Below are 22,485 nucleotides of genomic sequence, written 5' to 3' on the forward strand. Positions count from 1 at the left end.
GACCACTCTGCCTGACCCTGACCCTGACCCTGTACCCACCCACATGACCACTCTGCCTGACCCTGTCCTGACCCTGACCCTGTACCCACCCACATGACCACTCTGCCTGACCCTGACCCTGTACCCACCCGCATGACCACTCTGCCTGACCCTGTACCCACCCACATGACCACTCTGCCTGACCCTGACCCTGTACCCGCCCACATGACCACTCTGCCTGACCCTGACCCTGTACCCACCCACATGACCACTCTGCCTGACCCTGTGCCCACCCACATGACCACTCTGCCTGACCCTGACCCTGTACCCGCCCGCATGACCACTCTGCCTGACCCTGTGCCCACCCACATGACCACTCTGCCTGACCCTGACCCTGTACCCGCCCGCATGACCACTCTGCCTGACCCTGACCCTGTACCCACCCACATGACCACTCTGCCTGACCCTGACCCTGAACCCACCCGCATGACCACTCTGCCTGACCCTGACCCTGTCCTGACCCTGTGCCCACCCACATGACCACTCTGCCTGACCCTGACCCTGTACCCACCCACATGACCACTCTGCCTGACCCTGTACCCGCCCGCATGACCACTCTGCCTGACCCTGTACCCACCCACATGACCACTCTGCCTGACCCTGTACCCACCCACATGACCACTCTACCTGACCCTGTACCCACCCACATGACCACTCTGCCTGACCCTGACCCTGACCCTGTACCCACCCACATGACCACTCTGCCTGACCCTGTCCTGACCCTGACCCTGTACCCACCCACATGACCACTCTGCCTGACCATGACTGCCTCTGATTGAGAACCATACTAGGCCGAAACATAGAAATCCCCAAATCATAGAAAAACAAACATAGACTTCCCACCCCAACTCACGCCCTGACCATCCTACATAATGACAAAACAAAGGAAATAAAGGTCAGAACGTGACACTCTCATACGTCTCCTCTCGTTTGCAGGTGATCCACAATCAAGACATCGAAATAAATCGCTAGTCCCACGTTATATTCAATAAATACATGTGCCTCATAAACAGTTCCATAAACATTGTCTGGTTATTCATAATCAGGCCTAACTGTAGTTTAGGGGACAGAGATAAGAGGACGATCATCACAGATATCCTTCACGCTATTACCAGACTCTGATCATTAAATAGAACCGCAGAGGAAAATACTTCTATGTTGAGACCTCACTATAAATGTGTTCGTCTGTTGTTAATTAATTAGCTAATGACATGGTGATGATTATTTCAATTATACAAAAATAAAGTAATATGATTATTAATGAAATTCCCTGCTATTGTTTGTTTATTTTGAAGGTAATTCACACAAATAACATTAGTCTTGTTTCATATCTAATTTGCACATAAAAGTAACAGTATGCCTCATTAGACTAAAATGCTTATTCTTGGAATATCAGTTCTCTCGCTCGCTCTCTTCCTCTCTCTCCTCTCTTGTTAACGCTCTCTCTCTCTTCCTCTCTCTCCTCTCTTGTTAACGCTCTCTCTTCCTCTCTCTCCTCTCTTGTTAATGCTCCCTCTTCCTCTCTCTCCTCTCTTGTTAATGCTCTCTCTTCCTCTCTCTCCTCTCTTGTTAACGCTCTCTCTTCCTCTCTCTCCTCTCTTGTTAATGCTCTCTCTTCCTCTCTCTCCTCTCTTGTTAACGCTCTCTCTTCCTCTTTCTCCTCTCTTGTTAATGCCCTCTTTCTCTCTCCTCTCTTGTTAATGCTCTCTCTTCCTCGCTCTCCTCTCTTGTTAAAGCTCTCTCTTCCTCTTTCTCCTCTCTTGTTAATGCTCTCTCTTCCTCTCTTGTTAATGCCCTCTTTCTCTCTCTCTTCCTCTCTCTCCTCTCTTGTTAATGCTCTCTCTTCCTCTTTTGTTAATGCCCTCTTTATCTCTCTCTTCCGCTCTCTCTCCTCTCTTGTTAACACTCTCTCTTTCTCTCTTTCTCTAAATATGTCCTTACTTCCTGCTATATATCATTCTAATCATCCAATCAGGTAGTCTCTTAACATTGAACATGATGTCAATCCAGCATGACTTCTGCCGCGTTCAACAACTGGGAACAACTGGGAACAACTGGGAACAACTGTTCAACAACTGGGAACAACTGGGAACAACTGTTCAACAACTGGGAACTGGGAACTGGGAAATCTCAATATATAACTCACTGAAGTCCGAGATTTAGTAAGGGGATCTATGGGATCGGTGTCCCTATACCGGGACGGTTGTTGCTAACGTGCGCTAATGTGACTAGAACTTTCCAGGACATAGACATGTCTTATATGGGCACAATGCTTACAGTCTTGTTAATCGAGCTGCACTGTCCAATTTACGGTAGCAATTACAGTGAACAAATACCATGCTGTTGCACAACAACAACAAAAAAATGTATCACGGAAACTGGTTTGAAACATTCACCCCTGAAGGTAAATAATGTACTTACATTCAGTAATCTTGCTCTGATATGTCATCCTGAGGATCCCAGAGATAAAATGTAGGATAGTTTTGTTTGGTAAAATCTATTTTTATATTAAAATGTAGGACCTGGTATGTACAGTTTGAACCTCTGCTGTCTCTGGACACAGCCTGGGATTGAACCCGGGTCTGTAGTGATGCCTCAAGCACTGCGATGCAGTGCCTGAGACTTCTGCGCCACTCGGGAGGGCGGATGGGCACTTCTAATGTACCTCTATGGCAGCACCCAAGGAGCTTGAATTTATTTTCTGGTGAAGTAGTGTCCCCATGAGTGACAGAACACTGAGCCAATCACAGCGCAACTAGAGAATATTACCAACCCCAACGCTCCGTATATTCCGCTGGCTGCTCCACCGCCACAGAAAGCACTGAACTAGGCTGAAACACCTGCATTTTAGAGCAGCCTTACTCAAGAAAGCAAAAAAGAGATCATGTTTGTATGTGGCTTTATTAACAAATTGTTTTTTTTTTTTTAAATATTGTTTGCAAACTGATGTGTGACACGAATTAATGCCAAAATAGCATGCAAAAATGGTTTAGCTAAACAGGTTGGGCTCAAAACAGGTGAGGCAATGCCCCACCAGCCCTGAATGAAGGGTCGCTACTGGATACGGAGCTTTAGGAAACAGGAAATAGCACCCTATTCCCTATAGTGCACTACTTCTGACGAGAACCCTATAGGCCCTGGTCAAAACTAGTGCACTAAATAGGGACTGTAGTTTCAGCTTCCCCCATAGAAAGGGCTAGGTAGACTTTACTCTGGGATAGATTTATTTAGCCTGATCTCAAAATGATGACATTTTTTTCCTGAGCAGATCAGATGTGTATATTAATAGAAATGTTTCTGGTCTCTATTCCCAGGACAGAAAGAACGCTCTCTCTCTCTCCAACACACCGGAGGAGGAGGAAAAATTGTTTTGATATTATGCAAAGAAAAAAATGAAGATTGGTTCTCAGAAACAGGCCTATAAATATTGAAAGACGCAGAGAAAAGATTAGCTATAGACCAGGGATCATCAACTAGATTCAGCCAATCATCAACTAAATTCAAACAATCATCAACTACATTCAAACAATCATCAACTACATTCAGCCAATCATCAACTAGATTCAGCCAATCATCAACTAGATTCAGCCAATCATCAACTAAATTCAAACAATCATCAACTACATTCAAACAATCATCAACTACATTCAGCCAATCATCAACTAGATTCAGCCAATCATCAACTAGATTCAGCCAATCATCAACTAAATTCAAACAATCATCAACTACATTCAAACAATCATCAACTACATTCAGCCAATCATCAACTACATTCAGCCAATCATCAACTAGATTCAGCCAATCATCAACTAGATTCAGCCAATCATCAACTAGATTCAGCCAATCATCAACTAAATTCAAACAATCATCAACTACATTCAAACAATCATCAACTAGATTCAGCCAATCATCAACTAGATTCAGCCAATCATCAACTAGATTCAGCCAATCATCAACTAGATTCAATCAATCATCAACTAGATTCAGCCAATCATCAACTAGATTCAGCCAATCATCAACTAGATTCAGCCAAACATCAACTAGATTCAGCCAATCATCAACTACATTCAAACAATCATCAACTAGATTCAACCAATCATCAACCAGATTCAGCCAATCATCAACTAGATTCAGCCAATCATCAACTAGATTCAGCCAATCATCAACTAGATTCAGCCAATCATCAACTAGATTCAGCCAATCATCAACTATTTCAGAAATTAAAATCACTTGGATCTGATTTGCTGGTGTTTTTACAGTTTTATGTCCAACATAATTTTTTAAAAACTAAAAATACATATTTATACATTTTTGCTCAGGAAACTTATATACTGCATATTGTGACAGACAGCAGGACTATAGACTGCATATTGTGACAGACAGCAGGACTATAGACTGTATATTGTGACAGACAGCAGGACTATAGACTGTATATTGTGACAGACAGCAGGACTATAGACTGTATATTGTGACAGACAGCAGGACTATAGACTGTATATTGTGACAGACAGCAGGACTATAGACTGTATATTGTGACAGACAGCAGGACTATAGACTGTATATTGTGACAGACAGCAGGACTATAGACTGTATATTGTGACAGACAGCAGGACTATAGACTGTATATTGTGACAGACAGCAGGACTATAGACTGTATATTGTGACAGACAGCAGGACTATAGACTGTATATTGTGACAGACAGCAGGACTATAGACTGTATATTGTGACAGACAGCAGGGCTACGCCGGTTCTCTCTCCACCATCAGATGGCGCTAACATACAGTACTTCTGTAACGTTCTCTCATCGTGTTTCAGATGGCGTTTACATATTTATGTAAAGTTCTCATCGTTTTTCGCTGGAAAAATGTAACCACCACGCCTAGTATACGATCCATTACAAATAACTCATAGAATATGCTCATTCCCAATTTGCCTATAATAATGTATATTTGTAGATTATTTGGTTATTATAGGCTATTTTACACGTGTATTGACCATTGAAAGTGCATTTAGTCCGTGAGATGTTAGGAAATACGACTTCACTTTTTTAAAATGCAAGTTTTGTGTTTAACCCCCACAACAAATCCGCTGCCGAAGCCGAGCAAACCACGCGCACCTGGCACGCTGCATGGACCGCACGAGAGAGAGAGCGGGACAGGCAAAAGTCTACTAGCGGACACCTCCAAAGTTCCAACTGTCCCAACACTGGGACATTCCTTTACACGGGTCGCCCTCTGAATAAAACCAAGCATGCCTGGTAATGTTTGTTAAGGGGTGGTAATAATGAATGTAATACGGCTGTGATAAGGTATGACGCTCTACATTTACGTTAGTGTGGGCTACACATGTCATTTGAACTTCAGCACAGCTCTCGGCAGTGTTCTGTGTGGATAGAAATGTGATTTGCTTAGTGGGATTGCCCTTCGAGTTTGCTCCACCCAAAGAGGATATGGGCCGTTGGAGCAGGGACTAGGTTATGTTGCCAAAAAAAAAGAGCCGTTAGCTGAAGTTGCTGAACTATTGGAAAGCCATGCTGAGAAGTTCGGGGGTAAAGTCCTATTTTAGTTTTAATCACATGGCATTTTAAGAATGCTTCAAAGATGGCGGTAGCTACAGTCATTTCGGGGAACCGAGTTGAAAAAAGTGGATTTTTGGAGGTTTTAGTGAGGGACCGATGGCACAATGTTTTGGCCAACTTGAACGAAGAAGCTCTAACGTTGAGTTGCGAGGACCTGGGAGAGAATGTGACCCTAAACGGCATCACCAATGGATCTTACGGGTGCAACGCAACTCACCCGGATCACACAAACAGTCGGAGAACTGCGGTGAGGACAGCTTTCACGGATTTACAGGAGCAAGTCCCAGAAGCGATCGCAAACAGAAAAAGATGTGTGAAAGTAACAAAGCAAGAGGTAGGAGGACTCGGCATCAGCATAAAGGGAGGAAAAGATAATAAAATGCCGATACTTATTAGTAAGATCTTCAAAGGTCTGGCTGCGGATCAAACCCAAGCCTTGTATGTCGGTGACGCGATTCTGTCGGTGAACGGTGTGAACCTGCGGGACGCTACGCATGACGAGGCGGTGCAGGGGCTCAAACGAGCCGGGAGAGAGGTGACGCTAGAAGGTAAGAACGGAACGGGACCAACTGTCGTTCGATACATTCTTTCTTGGTGAAGTGTGGGGGCCCGGGGGAATCCTCAAATCTAAATGCAGGCTGCCAGAGGAATTACGCACGTTAATATTTCTGCTCTCAAACATATGAGTGATCAACCTCTGTCAACTGGTTCTTCCATTTTCTAAATACTTTCAATATTATTAATTTCCATGTCGGCTCAATGCCGGGGCAAAAGGATGCCCATTTGAAATTCCAAAATAGTGTTACATTTTTTGGGGCAATAATGAAGATTAACTGAAAAAGTCTTAGGTTGTTTCTTGCAATAGCCTTCCGTGACTTTAAAGACTATTTATCTCGAAACTGTGATTCCTAAAAGATGTGTCTGGAGATTTGGTCAACTCAAATCAGGAATGAGCAGGGTGAGCTCTACCATAATGACCTCTTATTCGTGTTCTCATTACATGTAGTGCAACAAGACCACTTATGGTCTGGAAAGTTCTCAAATTAAGCAATAATGCACGAGGGGGGGTGGTATATGGCCAATATACCACGACTAAGGGCTGTTGTTATTAAGCACAACAGTGGAGTGCCTGGACACAGCCCTTAGCCATGGTATATTGGCCATATATCACAAAACCCTGAGGTGTCTTATTGAATAAATATATTTAAACAAACAATATTGGAATTACCATGGTAACAACCAATTATCAACTCTCTCTGCCTGATTGATATATCAAATCAAATCTATTTATATAGCTCTTCGTACATCAGCTGATATCACAAACTGCTGTACAGAAACCCAGCCTAAAACCCCAAACAGCAAGCCATGCAGGTGTAGAAGCACGGTGGCTAGGAAAAACTCCCTAGAACGGCCAAAACCTAGGAAGAAACCTAGAGAGGAACCAGGCTATGAGGGGTGGCCAGTCCTCTTCTGGCTGTGCCAGGTGGAGATTATAACAGAACATGGCCAAGATGTTCAAATGTTCATACATGACCAGCATGGTCAAATAATAATAATCACAGTGGTTGTCGAGGGTGCAGCAAGTCAGCACCTCAGGAGTAAATGTCAGTTGGCTTTTCATAGCCGATCATGAAAGAATATGAATTTTGAATGAAGTAAAACATCAACTGTCAGAGTGCTGAAAAATCTAATAGAATGGTTGTTTTTATTGGGGATTTTTTAATGAATTATTTTCCATACTTTACAAACGTTTGTATTTAACTTCTACTTTTAGAGGCAAAAATATATCTGTTTTGAGTATCTGTTGTCAACTCCGTAAGTGGCTTGTCATCTCTGTCACTTGATGGCTAACCACCTTAAAATCTTCTTTTTTTGTGTGTGTGTCAATATTCTGAGAAAATAATCACTGTTCTGCAACATAGGCTTAAACAATGTAACTCTTTTCTGTGCAAGACCTAAGGGTTAATGTTTGCCTTATAAATGTTGTTTTACGTTTTAAATCTAGAAAAACTCAAATTAGCCATGGAGCATTATATAGTGCTATAAAACAAAACATTATCACCTGCTAAAATACATGTTTTCAATAGGCCTATCAGCAACGTCAACAGTTTACAGAATAAGGAAATAATATTATGTCCCTTTGTTGATAAATATTTAGGCGACTCCCTCTCCATGTTGCGAAATCAAATACTTTGAATTTCTGAGGAAATCTTTATCATCCAACCTTGGGAATCGTACATCACAGGACTGGGAGTGTAATATCAAGTTTTGCCCAAAACAACACAGGCTGGCTGACACACGCACACATGCACGCACACACGCACGCACGCACGCACACAAATAATAAAAAATGTCACCATTTCACATTTCTCTGCATCCAAGAATCCAGGAAACAACCTCTACCTCACTATGTAACCAGGCAACATAAACAACCTCTACCTCACTATGTAACCAGACAACATAAACCACCTCTACCTCACTATGTAACCAAACATAAACCACCTCTACCTCACTATGTAACCAGTAACCAGGCAACATAAACAACCTCTACCTCACTATGTAAGCAGACAACATAAACAACCTCTACCTCACTATGTAAACAGACAACATAAACAACCTCTACCTCACTATGTAACCAGGCAACATAAACAACCTCTACCTCACTCTATAACCAGACAACATAAACAACCTCTACCTCACTATGTAACCAGACAACATAAACAACCTCTACCTCACTATGTAACCAGTAACCAGACAACATAAACAACCTCTACCTCACTATGTAACCAGACAACATAAACAACCTCTACCTCACTATGTAACCAGACAACATAAACAACCTCTACCTCACTATGTAACCAGACAACATAAACAACCTCTACCTCACTCTATAACCAGGCAACATAAACAACCTCTACCTCACTATGTAACCAGACAACATAAACAACCTCTACCTCACTATGTAACCAGTAACCAGGCAACATAAACAACCTTTACCTAACTATGTAACCAGACAACATAAACAACCTCTACCTCACTATGTAACCAGTAACCAGACAACATAAACAACCTCTACCTCACTATGTAACCAGACAACATAAACAACCTCTACCTCACTATGTAACCAGACAACATAAACAACCTCTACCTCACTATGTAACCAGGCAACATAAACAACCTCTACCTCACTCTATAACCAGACAGCATAAACAACCTCTACCTCACTATGTAACCAGTAACCAGACAACATAAACAACCTCTACCTCACTATGTAACCAGACAACATAAACAACCTCTACCTCACTATGTAACCAGTAACCAGACAACATAAATAACCTCTACCTCACTATGTAACCAGACAACATAAACAACCTCTACCTCACTATGTAACCAGACAACATAAACAACCTCTACCTCACTCTATAACCAGGCAACATAAACAACCTCTACCTCACTCTATAACCAGACAACATAAACAACCTCTACCTCACTATGTAACCAGTAACCAGAAAACATAAACAACCTCTACCTCACTATGTAACCAGACAACATAAACAACCTCTACCTCACTCTGTAACCAGACAACATAAACAACCTCTACCTCACTCTATAACCAGTAACCAGACCACATAAACAACCTTTACCTCACTATGTAACCAGTAAACAGGCAACATAAACAACCTCTACCTCACTCTATAACCAGACAACATAAACAACCTCTACCTCACTATGTAACCAGTAACCAGACAACATAAACAACCTCTACCTCACTATGTAACCAGACAACATAAACAACCTCTACCTCACTCTGTAATCAGACAACATAAACAACCTCTACCTCACTCTATAACCAGTAATCAGACAACATAAACAACCTCTACCTCACTATGTAACCAGGCAACATAAACAACCTTTACCTCACTATGTAACCAGACAACATAAACAACCTCTACCTCACTATGTAACCAGTAACCAGGCAACATAAACAACCTCTACCTCACTCTGTAATCAGACAACATAAACAACCTCTACCTCACTATGTAACCAGACAACATAAACAACCTCTACCTCACTATGTAACCAGTAACCAGGCAACATAAACAACCTCTACCTCACTATGTAACCAGACAACATAAACAACCTCTACCTCACTATGTAACCAGTAACCAGGCAACATAAACAACCTCTAACTCACTATGTAACCAGACAACATAAAGCCTGTATAAACAGTGTGACCTTCCCCTGAGAGAACAGGGTTATTACAGTTGCGTACACACACACACACACACACACACACACACACACACACACACACACACACACACACACACACACACACACACACGGAGCAGGGTTATTACAGTTCAGCAGAAGGAAGTAGGGTCCCAGCAGGGTAGAGCAGAGGTCTGCTGTAATGATAAGCTCAAAGACAGTACGGGGTTGGAGTCAGAGGAGGCTAGTGGGAGGAGCTATAGGAGGGCGGCCTCATTGTCATCGCTGGACTGGAACTATTGGAACGGTATCAAACATATGGAAAACACATGTTTGACTCCATTCCAGGCATTTCATTCCAGCCATTACAATGAGCCTGTCCTCCTACAGCTCCCCCCACCAGCCTCCTCTGGTTGGAATGCATTGTCCTCCTGAGAGTTCTCTCACTCCAGACATTCAACGTCATGTGTGTGTGGAAAGACTGTTCTGAAGAGCTAATAACAATATGTACACACTGTAGCATGTTCTATGTTTGTGAATTATGAATGAAGCATGGGGATAATTAATGTACAGCAATGACTACAACATGATTACAATGTATGCCTTTGATTACACCGTGTATGAGATACAGTATTGTACTTGAGAAGCTGAGTTCTGGTCAGAGGAATTGGAGTGAAGATGAGGAAACAGCTGATTTGTGCTTTATCCGTGTTTCAGCTTCTCTCTCAGTTGAAGCCTCACAACACCAGAGGACTCCCGCGTTTCAGCTTCTCTCTCAGCTGAAGCCCCACTACACCAGAGGACTCCCGTGTTTCAGCTTCTCTCTCAGTTGAAGCCTCACAATACCAGAGGACTCCCATGTTTCAGCCTCTCTCTCAGTTGAAGCCTCACTATACCAGAGGACTCCCGTGTTTCAGCTTCCCTCTCAGTTGAAGTCTCACTACACCAGAGGACTCCCATGTTTCAGCTTCTCTCTCAGTTGAAGCCTCACTATACCAGAGGACTCCAGTGTTTCAGCTTCTCTCTCAGTTGAAGCCTCACTACACCAGAGGACTCCCGTGTTTCAGCTTCTCTCTCAGTTGAAGCCTCACTACACCAGAGGACTCCCGTGTTTCAGCTTCTCTCTCAGTTGAAGCCTCACTACACCAGAGGACTCCCGTGTTTCAGCTTCTCTCTCAGTTGAAGCCTCACTACACCAGAGGACTCCCGTGTTTCAGCTTCTCTCTCAGTTGAAGCCTCACTACACCAGAGGACTCCCGTGTTTCAGCTTCTCTCTCAGTTGAAGCCTCACTACACCAGAGGACTCCCGTGTTTCAGCTGCTCTCTCAGTTGAAGCCTCACTACACCAGAGGACTCCCGTGTTTCAGCTTCTCTCTCAGTTGAAACTTCACTACACCTCTTCCCAGTAGGGAAGTCCTTCACTTAAATGCGGACAAACAGTTGTTACATCACAATGTCAATATCATTTTCTAGAAAAGGTACAATGTTTGTATTACACACACACACACACACACACACACACACACACACTCTCTGATGTTATATCCTGTGTAATACACAGTGTGGTAGTCTCTAGTCTCTAGTGCTGAAGTGACCTCTCATTGAGTCTCTACTGTCTACTGCGTGGCTGTCATCAAAATTCACCTCTCTGCGTGTGTGTCTCATTGAGCCTCTACTGTCTACTGCCTGGCTGTCATCACATTCACGTGTGTGTGTGTGTGTGATCAGCAGGCAGTCAGGACTACAACGCTCTCTGCATGTTGACTGGTTGTTGTGTCATCAGAGAAGCTTTCATGACTACACCAGCTGTTAGTAGTAGTAGTAAGGCCACACACACACACACACACACACACACACACACACACACACACACATACACACACACACACATACACACACACACACACACATACACACACACACATATAGACACACACACACATATAGACACACACACACACACACAAACACACACACACACACACACACACACACACAAGCTGTGATGACAGAGTGAACCATCTACTCCTAGTACAGTTTATACATCCGTTTTCTCAACACTCCTGTTATCCACTCTGTGAATTTACTGTTTGATTCTTTGACTGAATTCATTATTTGAATATTGTCCTTTGTACTGGAGCTTTATGAGGAAAACAGGTTAGACTCCCCACCTTGTTGTTCTTAACACAGACTCCCCACCTTGTTGTTCTTAACACAGACTCCCCACCTTGTTGTTCTTAACACAGACTCCCCACCTTGTTGTTCTTAACACAGACTCCCCACCTTGTTTTTCTTAACACAGACTCCCCACCTTGTTGTTCTTAACACAGACTCCCCACCTTGTTGTTCTTAACACAGACTCCCCACCTTGTTGTTCTTAACACAGACTCCCCACCTTGTTGTTCTTAACATAGAAGTCATGCTATGAACACAGTCAATCTCACTGTGATATGATCTAATATTGTCACGTTCTGACCTTAGTTCTTTTGTTATGTCTTTGTTTTAGTATGGTCAGGGTGTGAGTTGGGTGGGGTTGTCTATGTTTGTTTTTCTATCGAGTTGGTATTTTCTGTGTTTGGCCTGGTATGTTTCTCAATCAGAGGCAGCTGTCAATCGTTGTCCCTGAGTGAGAACCGTACTTAGGCAGCCTGTTTTCACCCTTGAGTTGTGGGTGATTATTTTCTGTTCAGTGTTTTTTCAGCACCACACAGGACTGTTAGTTTTTGTCGTTTTATTTGTTTTGTTCAGTGTTCATTACGGTTTTGAAAAACATGAACACTTTGCCACGCTGCATCCTGGTCCTCACCTTCTTCCACCAAACGGTCCTTACAAATATTTCTGCTAAAGTTGATATGAACTGTAGTCCATTGAACCGGGCGTTCAAGTACCTGTTCTTGCTTTGATAACATCAGACCTTTTCAGGCGGCAGAGGGGGAAAAGATACCTTGTAGACCTCTGTGTATTCTGTGTTTTGTTCTGGAGCAGTATCTACCTGCCCATTCAGAGGAGGTAAAAACAAGAGTTCCATTCTATTCTGCAATTAAAGTCTCATTAAAAAAAAGTCCCCTTTTGTTCCTGGTTGTTTTATTCATCCAGAAGTTACTCACGTCAAATTAGCCATTTTCTTCACTCGGCTCAATAAGTGCAGCTAACAAAGCTCTCCATTCTGTTCCCACGTTAATACATGTAACTAGCTCTAATGGCTGTGTCTAGTTAACAGGCTGACAACACAAAGACTTGGTTATTATTACACCTGACAATAGGGCAGATAGATTTAATGTTATTTCAGAATTCAGAGACATGCCGGCTTCTATAATGGCTTCCATTGTATGGATAATAACTGAAGAAGAAATGACTTGCACCCAACCATTAGGTTGAGATTCTCTCAATGACTTGGGGTTTCTACCAGCTGGGTTTCTATGGTGACGTTGATTCATTCAGAAAGCTCATTCGGACCGTTTTTCTACGAACAAGCAGGATGGAGTAGAGACGTACGGCCCAAACCACATGAATTAACAGGACAATGTGGTCGATGAGTAAGAACACGACCAAACCATGATACATTTTTAGATGTTATTTCTATTTCAATGCAGTCATTATTCTCTCCTGCTATATTTTGCAAATACATTCATTATCAAAAAGGAAATCTTACACGAGTTAATTATTCAGATTCAGTTTGAGCTCTAGTCTTTTGTAACAAAAACGATGTAACGAATGTCGTCGGGAGAAGGAGAAGAGGACCAAGGTGCAGCGTGGTAAGTATTCATAATATGTTTAATAAATACCAACACTTGAACAAAAACAACAAACGAACAGTTCTGCAAGGTGCAAATACACAACACAGAAAACAACTACCCACAAAACCCATTTGGGCAAGAGCTACCTAAGTATGGTTCTCAATCAGAGACAAACGACAGACAAAAACATAGAAAAAAGAACATAGAATGCCCACCCTAGTCACACCCTGGCCTAACCAAAATAGAGAATAAAAAGCCTCTCTATGGCCAGGGCTTGACAGTACCCCCCCCCCCCCCCCCAAAGGTGCGGACTCCGACCGCAAAACCTGACTCTAAAGGGGAGGGTCCAGGTGGGCCTTCTTTATGGCGGCGGCTCAGGTGCGGGACGTGGACCCCGCTCCACCTCAGTCTTGGCCCACTTAGGTGGCGCCTCTGGGGACCCTCGCAGCGGGCGCCACTGGACTGAAGGGCACCTCTGGACTGAGGGGCGCCTCTGGCGGCTCCGGAGTGAAGGGCGACTCTGGCGGCTCAGGAGTGACGGGCGACTCTGGCGGCTCCGGAGTGACGGGCGGCTCTGGCGGCTCCGGACAGACGGGAGACTTGGTTCTGGGAGCAGGCACAGGACTCACCAGGCTGGGGAGACATACAGACGGCCTCCTCCTTGGCCGAGGCACCGGATGCACTGGGCCGTGGAGGCGCACTAGAGGTCTCGAGCAACGAGCCTGCACAACCTGTCCTGGCTGGATACCCCCTTTAGCCCGGCAAGTGCGGAGAGTTGGAACAGGCCGCATTGGGCTGGTGCCGTATAACCCGGGCCGAGGAGACACACTGGAGACCAGATGCGCTGAGCCGGCATCATCCCTCCTTGGCTCGAGGCACACTCTAGCCCGGCCGATTCGAGGAGCTGCGATGTAGAGCACCGGGCTATACGTGCGCACTGGGGACACCGTGCGCTTCACCGCATAACACGGTGCCTGCCCGGTCACTCTCTCGCCACGGTAAGCACGGGGAGTTGGCTGAGGTCTCCTACCTGACTCCGCCAATCTCCCCGTGTGCGTCCCCCCCAAATAATTCTGGGGCTGCCTCTCGTGCACGTTACCCAGAGCCAATTCCTCGTAGTGTCGCTGCTCCACTCGAGCTGCCTCCAGCTCCTCTTTCGGACGGCGATACTCTCCCGGCTGTGCCCAGGGTCCCTTCCGTCCAATATTTCCTACCATGTCCAGGAGTCCATTACACGCTGCTTGGTCCTTTGGTGGTGGGTAGTTCTGTAACGAATGAACAGTTCTGCAAAGTGCAATATACAAAACAGAAAACAACTACCCACAAAACACAGGTGGGAACAGGCTACCTAAGTATGGTTCTCAATCAGAGACAACGACAGACAGCTGTCCCTGATTGAGAACCATACCCGGCCAAAAACAACGACATACAAAAACATAGAAAAAAGAACATAGAATGCCCACCCTAGTCACACCCTGGCCTAACCAAAATAGAGAATAAAAAGCCTCTCTATGTCCAGGGCGTGACAAACAATCCCCACAGGAAGTACAGACTCCTAGGCAGGAATTACAGACTCCTAGGCAGGAAGTACAGACTCCTTGGCAGGAAGTACAGACTCCAAGGCATGGCAATAAACATAATGGACCCCAGCCTACTTTTATTTCCCCCTCTACTAAAATGAAACATTTCTATTTTGGATCAGAGTTGAGAACACACAGGTACAGATTCTAATGATCTCTGGTTATTGACAGTTTCCAGGATATTGGTTTAGTTGAGTTTCTAAATGTGTTGACCCACACACACACACACACACACACACACAGAACACAGTGGAGAACAGAACATAGCGAGCCAAAGCCAACAGACAGGGTGATAGTGAGTGTTTATAAGTGTTTATAAAAGTGGCAGCAATATAGAGAGAACCAGTAGGAAGGAGAGTGCAGATCCAGTAGGAAGGAGAGAGCAGAACCAGTAGATAGGAGAGAGCAGAACCAGTAGGAAGGAGAGAGCAGAACCAGTAGGAAGGAGAGAGCAGAACCAGTAGATAGGAGAGAGCAGAACCAGTAGGAAGGAGAGAGCAGAACCAGTAGATATGAGAGAGCAGAACCAGTAAATAGGAGAGAGCAGAACCAGTAGATAGGAGAGAGCAGAACCAGTAGGAAGGAGAGAGCAGAACCAGTAGATAGGAGAGAGCAGAACCAGTAGATAGGAGAGAGCAGAACCAGTAGGAAGGATAGAGCAGAACCAGTAGGAAGGAGGGAGCAGAACCAGTAGATAGGAGAGAGCAGAACCAGTAGATAGGAGAGAGCAGAACCAGTAGACAGGAGAGAGCAGAACCAGTAGACAGGAGAGAGCAGAACCAGTAGATAGGAGAGAGCAGAACCAGTAGATAGGAGAGAGCAGAACCAGTAGACAGGAGAGAGCAGAACCAGTAGATAGGAGAGGGCAGAACCAGTAGATAGGAGAGAGCAGAACCAGTAGGAAGGAGAGAGCAGAACCAGTAGATAAGGAAGAGCAGAACCAGTAGACAGGAGAGAGCAGAACCAGTAGATAGGAGAGAGCAGAACCAGTAGATAAGAAAGAGCAGAACCAGTAGATATGAGAGAGCAGAACCAGTAGATAGGAGCGATTAGTGACAGAGAGAGAGGCAAATGAGAGAGGAATACTCCGAGTTCTGTGTATGACCTCACTCTGAAAGCATCCCGCTGGCGCCTGAACTAATGACACCACAACTACAACATAAGCGTGACGATTAGATGAAAGGGCTTCAGCAAGGAATTCCCGTAAGACTACTTCATACCCTGCCCTTGCAGAGGTAGGCCTATTTGTCTGCCAGATCTGTCAGCTTCTATGCATATTGATAGTCTTACGCTTCTGTTAGATGTTGATACCTTTCTTTACTTATTCTCCTTCGTTCCTTAAAGAACAGGGCCTGTACTCGTGTTTCAGGGGAGGTTTCTTTACATCGTTCCTTAAAGAACAGGGCCTGTACTCGTGTTTCAGGGGAGGTTTCTTTACATCGTTCCTTAAAGAACAGGGCCTGTACTCGTGTTTCAGGGGAGGTTTCTTTACATCGTTCCTTAAAGAACAGGGCCTGTACTCGTGTTTCAGGGGAGGTTTCTTTACATCGTTCCTTAAAGAACAGGGCCTGTACTCGTGTTTCAGGGGAGGTTTCTTTACATCGTTCCTTAAAGAACAGGGCCTGTACTCGTGTTTCAGGGGAGGTTTCTTTACGTCGTTCCTTAAAGAACAGGGCCTGTACTCGTGTTTCAGGGGAGGTTTCTTTACATCGTTCCTTAAAGAACAGGGCCTGTACTCGTGTTTCAGGGGAGGTTTCTTTACATCGTTCCTTAAAGAACAGGGCCTGTACTCGTGTTTCAGGGGAGGTTTCTTTACATCGTTCCTTAAAGAACAGGGCCTGTACTCGTGTTTCAGGGGAGGTTTCTTTACATCGTTCCTTAAAGAACAGGGCCTGTACTCGTGTTTCAGGGGAGGTTTCTTTACGTCGTTCCTTAAAGAACAGGGCCTGTACTCGTGTTTCAGTGGAGGTTTCTGGGGGGAGGACAGCTCATAATAATAGCCGGAATGGAGTTAATGGAATGGCATCAAACGGATGGAAACCATGTGTTTGATGTATTTGATACCGTTCCACTGATTCCACTCCAGTCATTACCACGAGCCCCGTCCTCCCCAATTAAGGTGCCACCAACCTCCTGTGTCGGGTTTGTACACCTTTTCAGTACATCTCTGTCATATAATCCTCTGAAACCTTCCCCTTGGATTTGTCATGTACTGTCATGTTGTGTCTTGTCTCTGTCCTTTCCCTTCACCCTGTCTCCCTCTGCTGGTCGTTGTTAGGTTACCTTTCCACCCCCTCTTTCCCCCAGCTGTGCCTTGTCTCCTCCTAACCACCTCGTCACCCCTTTTCCCACCTGTTCCCTTTTTCCCTCTGATTAGTCCCCTATATCTCTCTCTGTTTTTGTTCCTGTCCTTGTCGGATTCTTGTTTGTTGTGTTTCATGCCTGAACCAGACTGTCGTCATGTTTGCTGTAACCTTGTCTTGTCCTGTCGGAATCTGCCGGTCCGTCTGAGCCTACCTATGTTTGGTAATTAAAGAAGCTCTGTTTAAGTTAATTCGCTTTTGGGTCCTCATTCACGCACCGTAACAGAAGAATCCGACCAAGAATGGACCCAGCGACTTCGGATCCTCTCCACTCAGCCGTCGGGATCCAGGGAGCGATGCTAGGCAGACACGAGCAGGAAGTGTCTGCTGCTCGACATGCCGTTGAGACCCTGGCCACCCAAGTCTCCAACCTCACAGAACAGGTTCACCATCTCCGCCTCGATCCACCGGCCACTTCCAGGGCTTTCGAATCTCCGGAGCCCAGAATCAATAACCCGCCGTGTTACTCTGGGGAGCCCACTGAATGCCGCTCGTTCCTCACCCAGTGTGATATTGTGTTTTCTCTCCAGCCCAACACTTACTCCAGGAGCACTGCTCGTGTCGCCTACGTCATATCTCTCCTTATTGGACGGGCTCGTGAGTGGGGCACGGCAATCTGGGAGGCAAGGGCTGAGTGTACTAACCAGTATCAGGACTTTAAGGAGGAGATGATACGGGTTTTTGATCGATCTGTTTTTGGGGAGGAGGCTTCCAGGGCCCTGTCTTCCCTATGTCAAGGCAATCGATCCATAACAGACTACTCTATTGAGTTTCGCACTCTTGCTGTCTCCAGTGGCTGGAACGAGCCGGCCTTGCTCGCTCGTCTTCTGGAGGGTCTCCGCGCAGAGGTAAAGGATGAGATTCTCTCCCGGGAGGTTCCTTCCAGCGTGGATTCCTTGATTGAACTCGCTATTCGCATTGAGCGACGGGTTGATCTTCGTCACCGAGCTCGTGGAAAGGAGCTCGCGCTCTCCGTCGCCCCCCTCTCCGCATCACTACCATCTTCCTCTGCCGGCTCGGGTGCTGAGCCCATGCAGCTGGGAGGTATCCGCATCTCGACTAAGGAGAGGGAACGGAGAATCACCAACCGCCTCTGTCTCTATTGCGGTTCCGCTGGTCATTTTGTCACTTCATGTCCAGTAAAAGGCCAGAGCTCGTCAGTAAGCGGAGGGCTACTGGTGAGCGCTACTACTCCTGTCTCTCCTTCAAGATCCTGCACTACCTTGTCGGTCCATCTACGCTGGACCGGTTCGTCAGCTTCCTGCAGTGCCTTAATAGACTCTGGGGCGGAGGGCTGTTTTATGGACGAGACCTGGGCTCGGGAACATGACATTCCTCTCAGACAGTTAAAGGAGCCCACGGCCTTGTTCGCCCTGGATGGTAGTCCTCTCCCCAGGATTCAGCGTGAGACGCTACCTTTAACCCTCACTGTTTCTGGTAATCATAGTGAAACCATTTCTTTTTTAATTTTTCGTTCACCTTTTACACCTGTTGTTTTGGGCCATCCCTGGCTAGTTTGTCATAATCCTTCCATTAATTGGTCTAGTAATTCTATCCTCTCCTGGAACGTCTCTTGTCATGTGAAATGTTTAATGTCTGCTATCCCTCCTGTTTCCTCTGTCTCTTCTTCACAGGAGGAGCCTGGTGATTTGACAGGGGTGCCGGAGGAATATCACGATCTGCGCACGGTGTTCAGTCGGTCCAGGGCCACCTCTCTTCCTCCACACCGGTCGTATGATTGTAGTATTGATCTCCTTCCGGGAACCACCCCCCCCCGGGGTAGACTATACTCTCTGTCGGCTCCCGAACGTAAGGCTCTCGAAGATTATTTGTCTGTAGCTCTTGACGCCGGTACCATAGTCCCCTCCTCCTCTCCCGCCGGAGCGGGGTTTTTTTTTGTCAAGAAGAAGGACGGGTCTCTGCGCCCCTGCATAGATTATCGAGGGCTGAATGACATAACAGTGAAGAATCGTTATCCGCTTCCTCTTATGTCTTCAGCCTTCGAGATCCTGCAGGGAGCCAGGTTTTTCACTAAGTTGGACCTTCGTAACGCTTACCATCTCGTGCGCATCAGGGAGGGGGACGAGTGGAAGACGGCGTTTAACACTCCGTTAGGGCACTTTGAATACCGGGTTCTTCCTTTCGGCCTCGCTAACGCTCCAGCTGTCTTTCAGGCATTAGTCAATGATGTCCTGAGAGACATGCTGAACATCTTTGTTTTCGTTTACCTTGACGATATCCTGATTTTTTCACCGTCACTCCAGATTCATGTTCAGCACGTTCGACGTGTCCTCCAGCGCCTTTTAGAGAATTGTCTTTTTGTGAAGGCTGAGAAGTGCACTTTTCATGCCTCCTCCGTCACATTTCTCGGTTCTGTTATTTCCGCTGAAGGCATTAAGATGGATCCCGCTAAGGTCCAAGCTGTCATTGATTGGCCCGTCCCTAAGTCACGCGTCGAGCTGCAGCGCTTTCTCGGCTTCGCGAACTTCTATCGTCGTTTCATCCGTAATTTCGGTCAGGTGGCAGCTCCTCTCACAGCCCTTACTTCTGTCAAGACGTGCTTTAAGTGGTCCGTTTCCGCCCAGGGAGCTTTTGATCTCCTCAAGAATCGTTTTACATCCGCTCCTATCCTTGTTACACCTGACGTCTCTAGACAGTTCGTTGTCGAGGTTGACGCGTCAGAGGTGGGCGTGGGAGCCATTCTTTCTCAGCGCTCCCTCTCTGACGACAAGGTCCACCCATGCGCGTATTTTTCTCATCGCCTGTCGCCGTCGGAACGTAACTATGATGTGGGTAACCGCGAACTGCTCGCCATCCGGTTAGCCCTAGGCGAATGGCGACAGTGGTTGGAGGGGGCGACCGTTCCTTTTGTCGTTTGGACTGACCATAGGAACCTTGAGTACATCCGTTCTGCCAAACGACTTAATGCGCGTCAGGCGCGTTGGGCGCTGTTTTTCGCTCGTTTCGAGTTCGTGATTTCTTATCGTCCGGGCTCTAAGAACACCAAGCCTGATGCTTTATCTCGTCTCTTCAGTTCTTCAGTAGCCTCCACTGACCCCGAGGGGATTCTCCCTGAGGGGCGTGTTGTCGGGTTGACTGTCTGGGGAATTGAGAGGCAGGTAAAGCAAGCGCTCACTCACACTCCGTCGCCGCGCGCTTGTCCTAGGAACCTTCTTTTCGTTCCCGTTCCTACTCGTCTGGCCGTTCTTCAGTGGGCTCACTCTGCCAAGTTAGCCGGCCACCCTGGCGTTCGGGGTACGCTTGCTTCCATTCGCCAGCGTTTTTGGTGGCCCACCCGGGAGCATGACACGCGTCGTTTCGTGGCTGCTTGTTCGGTCTGCGCGCAGACTAAGTCCGGTAACTCTCCTCCTGCCGGCCGTCTCAGGCCGCTTCCTATTCCTTCTCGACCGTGGTCTCACATCGCCTTAGATTTTGTCACCGGACTGCCTTCGTCAGCGGGGAAGACTGTTATTCTTACGGTTGTCGATAGGTTCTCTAAGGCGGCTCATTTCATTCCCCTTGCTAAGCTTCCTTCTGCTAAAGAGACGGCACAAATCATCATCGAGAATGTTTTCAGAATTCATGGCCTTCCGTCAGACGTCGTTTCGGACAGAGGTCCGCAATTCACGTCTCAATTTTGGAGGGAGTTTTGCCGTTTGATTGGGGCTTCCGTCAGTCTCTCTTCCGGCTTTCACCCCCAGTCTAACGGTCAAGCAGAACGGGCCAATCAGACTATTGGTCGCATCTTACGCAGTCTTTCTTTTCGTAACCCTGCGTCTTGGTCAGAACAGCTCCCCTGGGCAGAATACGCCCACAACTCGCTTCCTTCGTCTGCGACCGGGCTATCTCCTTTTCAGAGTAGCCTCGGGTACCAGCCTCCGCTGTTCTCATCTCAGTTCGCCGAGTCCAGCGTCCCCTCCGCTCAGGCTTTTGTCCAACGTTGCGAGCGCACCTGGAAGAGGGTCAGGTCTGCACTTTGCCGTTATAGGACGCAGACTGTGAGGGCTGCTAATAAGCGTAGAACTAAGAGTCCTAGATATTGTCGCGGTCAGAGAGTTTGGCTCTCCACTCAGAACCTTCCCCTTAAGACGGCTTCTCGCAAGTTGACCCCGCGGTTCATTGGTCCGTTCCGTATTTCTCGGGTCATTAATCCTGTCGCAGTTCGACTTCTTCTTCCGCGATACCTTCGTCGCGTCCACCCGGTCTTCCATGTCTCCTGCATCAAGCCCGTCCTTCGCGCCCCCGCTCGTCTCCCCCCCCCCCCCCCCCCCCATCCTTGTCGAGGGCGCACCCATCTACAGGGTCCGTAGAATTTTGGACATGCGTCCTCGGGGCCGTGGTCACCAGTACCTCGTAGATTGGGAGGGGTACGGTCCTGAGGAGAGGAGTTGGGTTCCCTCTCGGGACGTGCTGGACCGTGCGCTGATCGAGGATTTCCTCCGTTGCCGCCAGGTTTCCTCCTCGAGTGCGCCAGGAGGCGCTCGGTGAGTGGGGGGGTACTGTCATGTACTGTCATGTTGTGTCTTGTCTCTGTCCTTTCCCTTCACCCTGTCTCCCTCTGCTGGTCGTTGTTAGGTTACCTTTCCACCCCCTCTTTCCCCCAGCTGTGCCTTGTCTCCTCCTAACCACCTCGTCACCCCTTTTCCCACCTGTTCCCTTTTTCCCTCTGATTAGTCCCCTATATCTCTCTCTGTTTTTGTTCCTGTCCTTGTCGGATTCTTGTTTGTTGTGTTTCATGCCTGAACCAGACTGTCGTCATGTTTGCTGTAACCTTGTCTTGTCCTGTCGGAATCTGCCGGTCCGTCTGAGCCTACCTATGTTTGGTAATTAAAGAAGCTCTGTTTAAGTTAATTCGCTTTTGGGTCCTCATTCACGCACCGTAACAGGATTGATGTAATACGAACAGTGAATGCCAGAACTGTTCATCAGCTGATGAGTTTAGAGCTCCATAGTTTAGGAATATAAACTGTTAAAA

General features: G+C 46.4%; 1 protein-coding gene across 2 annotated transcripts in view; it reads left to right on the forward strand.

Annotated features, from left to right (window-relative positions):
- Positions 1-5,449: 5,449 nt before the first annotated feature.
- LOC139394393 (beta-1-syntrophin-like) overlaps positions 5,450-22,485 on the forward strand; it is a 50,198-nt gene continuing 33,162 nt past the window's right edge. The window contains exon 1 of one of the 2 annotated variants that reach the window (XM_071142448.1): positions 5,450-6,166. In XM_071142448.1, the coding sequence (XP_070998549.1) occupies positions 5,641-6,166 (526 nt within the window). In that variant the 5' untranslated portion in view covers positions 5,450-5,640. The remainder of the gene's footprint in view (positions 6,167-22,485) is intronic. The other variant, XM_071142447.1, reaches the window with a different exon arrangement.

This window comes from Oncorhynchus clarkii, unplaced genomic scaffold, assembly GCF_045791955.1.
Source record: "Oncorhynchus clarkii lewisi isolate Uvic-CL-2024 unplaced genomic scaffold, UVic_Ocla_1.0 unplaced_contig_9004_pilon_pilon, whole genome shotgun sequence".
NCBI classification, from domain to species: domain Eukaryota; kingdom Metazoa; phylum Chordata; class Actinopteri; order Salmoniformes; family Salmonidae; genus Oncorhynchus; species Oncorhynchus clarkii.